A 7561-nucleotide genomic window follows, 5' to 3' on the forward strand; every position below is an offset into this window, starting at 1 on the left:
AAATCCAAACCTTCCTCCCCCCCCCTCTCTATCTCCTCTTTCTCTCTCTCCCTCTCCTCTCTCTCTCTCTCTCTCTCTCCCCCCCCTCTCTCCTCTCTCTCTCTCTCTCTCTCTCTCTCTGTCCTCACTCTCTCTCTCTCCCTCTCCTCTCTCTCTCTCTCTCTCTTCATGGAATGTGAGCGTTCATCTTAGGACATTTAGATGCATGTGAGGTAAATAATAGAACCTACAGGTAGTCCTTGTTTAGCAACCGCAATTGGACTGAAAATTCCATTGTTAAGCAAAGTGGTTATGAAACACCCCTATGCTTATGACCCTACTTCAGTTTTCCTGTGTTTTGCAGACTTGAAAAGGTTGTAAACGCAAGGATTGGTTATGAGGTTATTTTTTTCATCACTGTCATAATTGCAAAATGGTTGCTAAAGAAGGTAGACGCTAAACAAGGACTCCCTGTATAGCATTCCCATCTAAAATGGGAAAGGTGTTTTAGGTCTGCTGTGGTATGCCTGTCAACAATATCTTTAAAAAAACCTACATCTTTTCCAAGTCTCACTGTGTGACTTTTTTTTTTGGAAGGGACATGGACAGGTACAGTAGTGGCCAAAATTGTGGAAACCTTTTGGGAAAAGTGTACAGTAGAAATGCCACCTTTGGTTAAGATTCCACCAATTTTTCTTCTAATTTCTTTATAACTGTAGCCTTGTTCACTTAATAATACTATTCTACATCGCTTTCTGGGCAACCAGTCAACTCTTTGCACCATTACTGTACTTTTATTACGTTTTACAAGCTCACTAAATGAAAGAACACCAAAAAAACCCAACCAACTTGATAGCGATCACATAACACCGACAAATGTCCTCCTCTCAGCTTCAATACATGACATCAATAACTGAATCCTACTGTGATCTGATTGGCTCATTGCCAAAACAAGATGCCACTCAATTGGCTCTCTAAACACTCATGCTCATTGGCTACAATCAGATGAAGGAAAGCTACCTGATATCAACCTAAGCAAGTTGTGCTTCCTTTTTTCTGGTTATTTGGCTATAACTTTTCATAGAATACAGTACAGATAATTGAACAAACTATGTTGCATTACATACTTGATTAAATTATCTTTCCATTGATATATAATTTCATGGTACTACTCCAAAAAAAAAAAGTAGTGTTATTAGCCATCAAACCTCAAAAATACACTTTTCCCAAAAGGTTTCCACAATTTTGGCCACTACTGAAGAGTGAGTGTGCTCCACACCAGAGGTGAAGCATCATTCCTGCTCTGGATCCAAACACCCAGGTGAAACCCAGGTTGAACGATCAGCTGCAAATGTGGAGTGGAAATTCTGCCTTGCCCAACAGAAGGGCTCTCAGTACATTTGGTTAGGATAAGGCCACAGAGGCAGGAGAGAGACCGGATTTTCCCCCATGTGGATCCGCTGGTGCCTCTTGTGGTGAGAACTCCGGCTGAAGCTTTTCCCGCAGTAACTACAGGTGTAAGGTTTCTCTCCCGTATGGATGCGGTTATGCTGGGTGAGGGTGGATTTGTCGGTGAAGCTCTTCCCACAGACGGAGCAGGTGTAAGGTTTCTCCCCTGTGTGGATCCTCTTGTGCCGGATGAGGTTGGAGCTGACGTTGAAGCACTTCCCGCAGTGGCTGCACTCAAAAGGCTTCTCGCCCGTGTGGATGCGCATATGCTTGACCAGGTCTGAGGTCTGGTTGAAGCTCTGCCAGCATTCGGCACACGTGTGGGGGATTTCAAAGGGAGAGTCTTGCTTCTTAGAAATGCGGGGTCTTTGAGCACGGCCAGGAGCTGAGCTGGTGGTGACCACAGTAGTCTCTGAAGGAGTGCAGCTGCTCTGCTGTTTTCCTGGGGGGCTCCTCAGAGGCCGCTTCTGATGGGAACTCTGCCGGAACATTTTCCCACAATCAATGCACTGGAAGGGGGTCTCCCCTGAATGGGTTCGCACATGTTGATCCAAAGATGACTTGTCTGTGAAGCTTTCCCCACACTCTGAGCAAAGATAGGGCTTCTCCCTGGTGTGAGTCCTCTGGTGCCTGCTCAGGTTGGAACTGATGCTGAAGGCTTTCCCACAGTCAGAGCATTTATAGGGCTTTTCTCCAGCATGGATCCTTTGGTGGCTCACCAAATCCAAAGTCTGCGCGAACGTTTGCCCACACTCCGTGCAGATGTTAGGATTCTCCCCCGCGTAACTTCTCTGGGGGGCCGTGGTGCCCTTTCGCTTCCTGGCCTTTTTGTTGGGGCTCCCTGCTTTCCCTTTCTCTTCTCCCAAAAGCAGGCTGCTCTTCTGCTGCTCCTCCGACTTCCACCGACTCTTCGAGCGTCTTTTACGAGTGGCTATCTGAGGGAGTTTCCCTCGGGACCTTTTCGGAGGCATCATGGAACCGAGAACTCTTCTCCCAGGTCACACTTGTATTTCCCTAACCTGTTCAAAGACAACGACAACAAATCACAAAGCCACATAAATTCCAAACAAGTATGTGTTGTGTCAAAAACCTAATATAGGTAGTCCTTGACTTACAATCATTCATTTAGTGACCATTCAAAGTTACAACAGCACTGAGAAAAGTGACTTACAACCAGTTTTTACACTTACAACCATTGCAGCATTCCCCCCTGGTGGTACATGGCCCAAATCACTCAGGCACTGAGCAACTGAGATGTATTTATGACAGGTGCATTGTCCTGGGATCATGTGATCACCATCTGTAACCTTTCCAGTTGGCTTCCGACAAGCAAAGTCAATGTGGGAGGCCCGATTCACTTAACAACCACATGTTCTGCTTAACAACTGTAGCAAAAGTGTTGTAAAATGGGACAAAACTCATTTAGCAACTGCCTTGCTTCGTAAAGGAAATTTTGGGCTCAGTTGTTGAGGACTACCTGTGATATTAGAAAATTTGCATATTGACAAAATTTCCAGTTGTCCATTACACAGACTGTTATTGGTTGTTCACACTCTTTGTCTGCCACTGGCCATTTCCCCTAGCAGGGCTGCCACTTTTGCATCAAGCTGCCTTCCTAACTTGGACTCTGCCCACTGCCTGGACCCTGCAGTTCTCAGCGGTCGCTGTTCCAACACACGTGCGTTGAAGGGGACCCATTTCCAAACCCTGAGAAGCTTCTGTCCATTTTAAGAGCCCCAGAGAAGGAGAAACTCCAGCCAAAGCGAATCTTAATGGGCAAAACGTCACCCCCGCGGGCTTTGGCCATATTGAAAGGCACCCTGAGGCGCAGGTGGCATTAAGCCCTGCTCATCCTCTTTATCTGCAGCCAGCTGAGGAAGCAGCGGGTTGTCTGAAGACCAAACACCACAACTGCACAGAGGAGAGACGAAGCTTACTCGGATCACGCGCCAGGAAGGACAGCAAAGCAGAAAGGACGAGGCGCCGGATCTCTCTCTCTCTCTCTCTCTCTCTCTCTCCCTTCCTTGGATGGAAAAGGAAGCCGTTGTTGCCTGTCCGGAGCCGGCTCGCGCTCACGGCGGAGACCGGGACGAGAGGCTTACGAGAGAGGCAGGCGCTCCGGAACCCAAACGCTCGCGCCGTCGCTCTGCAAGTCAGTCGCTCGGATGAGGCTGGCGCAGCCGCAAAGCCGCGGTCGAGGCTTGCGCCGGGGGCGGACCGGCCGAGAAACCGGGCAAGCGGCTGAGGCTCTGCGGAGCTGGCAGCGGAGGAGGAGTGGCAGGAAACGGCACCCGCGCCTAACCTGGGAAGCCCAACCTCGCCGGCGAGGGAGGAGGGCGAAGCAAGCGAGGCGGAGGGCGAGCCGCCTCTTCCACCGAGGGAGCCCTCTCGCGGCCGCCGATCTCCGGCTCGGTTGCGCGGCGTGGGTGGGCGCGCCCCGAGTCCGGGCTTCTTCGCCGGGATCAAAGGCTCGGCTTTCCGCCTCCCTGAAGGAGGAGAAAAGCACCCAGGTCCAGCTCGGCGCCAGAGACTCTTCCCCCCCCCACCCCCACCCCCACAAGTTTGCAGCGAGGCAGGAGAGGCTTGGCCCGATCGCCTTCCAGGATAGTCCGTGGGGCTATTTGTGGAGGGGTCAGGCCCCCCCCACGCCTCTCGAGGGGAGCAGAAATGCCGGAAGATACCGAAAAGGCTTCCCTTGTGGTCTCCCGCTCACGCCTCTCTGCGGACGCCTGATTAGTTAATGGAAGGCGAAGTTCAAATAAAGCTTAGTGATTTTTAATGGGGTCATATCTCGCGTTTCTCTTGTGCAACTCAAGGCGGCGTACATCAGCCTCCCTCCTCCTCCTCTTCATCTTCCCCCCTCCCCTGTAACAACTTCCCTGCGAGGTGGGTTGGACTGAGAGACAGACTTCGTGCCTAGAATTCCTGGTCGCCCAGTTTCTAAGCTAGCATCTTAACCTCTAGTCTAGACTATGTTTTTCAAACTTGGCCACTTTAACATGTGGGGAGTCAACTCCTTCATGTGGGTTGGAGAATTTGGGTAGTTGATGTCCACATATCTTAAAGTGGCCAAATTTCTCCTCAGGAGCCCCGCTATAGGGTATTGCATGCCAAAACGACTAGACCAGTGGTTCTCAACCTTTGGGTTGGGACCCCATTTGGGGTCGAACGACCATTTCACGGGGGTCGCCAAACAAGGCTGTCCGCCATTTTTTTCCCCTTTTCTTTGGCCACACCCCTGGCACCCGGTGATGTATAAGTGGTTGGGGGGTCACCACAACATGGGGAACTGTATTATGGGGTCACGGCATTAGAAAGGTTGAGAACCACTGGACTAGACAGTGTTTTCCCCCCATGCTATCACTCTGCTAAACACCTAATTCCCACTGGACTATCTTATGCCTAAGGATTTTGAATCATGTGCAAGTAGTCATCAACCTACAACAGTTTGTTTAGTGACTGTTTGAAGTTACAACATCCCAAAAAAGTGACTTATGACCATTGCAGCATCCTCATGGTCACATGATTTACATTGGGATGCTTGACAACTGACTCACATTTATGATGGTTGCAATGTCCCGGAGTCATGTGATCTCCTTTTGTAAACTTCTGACCAGCAAAGTCAATGGGGAAACCAGATTCACCTATCAACTGTGTTACTAATTTAACAACTGCAGTGATTCACTTAACTAATGTTGTAAGAAAAGTTGTAAAATGGGGCAAAACTCACTTAACAAATTTCTTAGCAACACAAATTTTGGGCTCAATTATGGTTGTAAGTTGAGGACTACCTGTATTATCCTTCTCACCTTTCCTATTATCTACTCCTATTGGTATCTTATGACTATCACTTGTTGGTTGTATTTTATGATTTATGATTGTATCATATGATGTATTATTTAGCACATTGTTGCTTGCATATAGATGGAGAGCTTATGCAGCGGAGACACATTCCTTGTGTGTCCAGTCACACTTGGCCAATAAAGAATACTCAAATTTCAATAATTTGAAGACGACTACACCAAACTGACTCAATTTATGGACTTCAATTCAGTTAAAAGCCTTTCATTTTTCAAGATCATAAAGATCTTTAAGCCCTTATTTTGTAATTGCTTATTGGATTAAGTTTCCAAGTTTCCCCACTGTGGAAATTCATTGAATTACTTGAGCCTTTAGCTGACTGTGTTCAGCAGGTCAGCAGTTCAAATCTCACCGGCTCAAGGTTGACTCAGCCTTCCATCCTTCCGGGGTAGATAAAATGAGGACCCAGATTGTTGGGGGCAATGTAAATATATATATACATTGCTTACTGGTGTACACCGCTTAGAGAGTGCTTGCACTTAAAGCGGTATTTAAGTCTCATAAATAATAAATAAATAAATAAATAAAGTGTGAGGGAGGGAGAGCTTTAAGCTTTGTAAATAAATTTGGATCCCTCTCTTTAAAGCTTCCACTCTGATTCTTGTCCCACCCCCTCTTAGCATGTGGCTGCCATCTAGTGGCCACCTGAATTTTTGTAGCCTACATTTCTTGCCCCTTTTCAGTTGACCATATTTACTTATTTGTATCCCACCTTTATTGTTTTTACAAATAAGGTGGCAAACATAATCCAATGCACCTTCCTCCTATTTTCCCCACCACAACAACCTGTGAGGTGGGTTGGGCTGAGGGGGGGACTAGCCCAAAGTCACCCAGCTGATTTTCATGACTAAGGCAGGATTTGAACTCAATATCTCCCGCTTTCAAGCCTAGCGTCTTTGGGAAATAATGTAGATGCAAATCAAGCAACCCACATTATGACTAAGTGAGATTCATGAACCCAAGCCTGTGAAGCATGTAGATTTGGGGTGAATCCTGCAAGTAATTCTGTTACTGCCGATGGAATTTGAGACCCTTTGTGTGCAAGCCGCCTGGACAATATGAAAGATTCAGATCTCATCTGGACAATAAGAAAGGTTCAGATCTGTTTTCATTGTGACAGCCAGACAGAATGTCAAGCTACAAACTATCAAGAAACCGACCAGCTTAGCTTCCAAGTTCTCCTGCTTTCCAAGCCAGCACCTAATCCAGCATTCTAGCTGCAACTTCAAACTTCGATTCTTTGTAGTCCTTCAGCTTGAGAACTTTCAAGTGCAGAGGCCAAGGAGAAGCAAGATGTTTTAAATATAAAAGCACACAGCTCACCTTCCTGATTTGCCAGCAACTGATCTCATTTCAGATTATCTACATGAGTGTTTTCTCTCTCCAGGGCCCATCTAAAATCAGGAGTGGAATACACCCATAAGTGCCTCTCAATGTAATGCAAATATTCTTCAAATTTTTATTGAAGTAGTGTGCTTCCAATATTAATATCTGACCATAAAGCTAATAAGCCCATCTGCTGTATATGCTGGCATGGTGATCAAATCCTTGGCAGCTCTTGGATGCCAAGGTTTAGGCCCATTCTCAGCCATGGAAAATCACTAGATCAGGCGTCTTCAAACTTGGCCCTTTTATGACTTGTGGACTTCAACTCCCAGAATTCCTCAGCCGGCTGGCTGAGGAATTCTGGGAGTTGAAGTCCACAAGTCATAAAAGGGCCAAGTTTGAAGACCCCTGCACTAGGTGAATTTGAGTTAATTACATCCTTGACTTATAACCATTTGTTTGTCTCAGTTTTCCAATAGCAGCATTGAAAAGTTCCCCAGCCCCCCCAAAATAAAAATAAAAATTCTTGAGGTGGTCAGGTGGTGGGGAGGCAGTGGTGGATTTCTGTTTGTGTAATATCCTGATAATGAGATTATTGCTTCACTCACAAAACATACAACATGTGATCCAATCTGTCCTTGTGCTTTTGCCTGAAAACTCTTCCCCTCCCGCCATTTTTTGTGTTGCAACCTTTGTGAAAGGTTGACTACTATGTGCTGCCGTGTACAATATGTTTCAAAGTTGTCGCACTGATTGCTGTACATCATGTGAGATGTTACTGGAGCAATACACTTGCTACTTATGTAATTTGGGACTTTGGGCCTCTGTTTTTCTTCCATCTCATTGAAACACTTGAGCTCCACTTAAGCAGAAGGGAGTCTGCATTCCTTTTGGCAGGAATTACTGCCAATTCTCATCTCCTGATATGGCTCTCCCCACCTCTTTC

The 7561-nt window shown here is 46.7% G+C and overlaps 1 protein-coding gene across 2 annotated transcripts; it reads right to left on the minus strand.

Moving 5' to 3' along the window:
• Positions 1-1127: 1127 nt before the first annotated feature.
• Positions 1128-3957, minus strand: LOC120311112 (zinc finger protein 501-like). Of its 2 annotated transcripts, none has more exons than XM_039350280.1 (2): positions 3531-3957; positions 1128-2447 (listed from the first exon to the last, which is right to left on the minus strand). In XM_039350280.1, exon 2 carries the CDS (start codon positions 2400-2402, stop codon positions 1371-1373), a length of 1032 nt encoding a protein of 343 aa, XP_039206214.1. In that variant the 5' UTR covers positions 2403-2447; positions 3531-3957; the 3' UTR covers positions 1128-1370. The 2 variants fall into 2 exon arrangements, with proteins under 2 accessions (XP_039206214.1, XP_039206213.1); XM_039350279.1 differs by having other exon boundaries at positions 3366-3957.
• Between the last annotated feature and the right edge of the window lie 3604 nt (positions 3958-7561).

The sequence above is a fragment of the Crotalus tigris genome, unplaced genomic scaffold (assembly GCF_016545835.1).
Source record: "Crotalus tigris isolate CLP2741 ecotype Arizona unplaced genomic scaffold, ASM1654583v1 scf7180000018317.730465, whole genome shotgun sequence".
Classification (NCBI taxonomy): domain Eukaryota; kingdom Metazoa; phylum Chordata; class Lepidosauria; order Squamata; family Viperidae; genus Crotalus; species Crotalus tigris.

Excerpts from the sequence above, each read along its gene's own strand:
- LOC120311112 (XM_039350280.1), bottom strand. The coding sequence starts at position 2,402 with ATGATGCCTCCGAAAAGGTCCCGAGGGAAACTCCCTCAGATAGCCACT.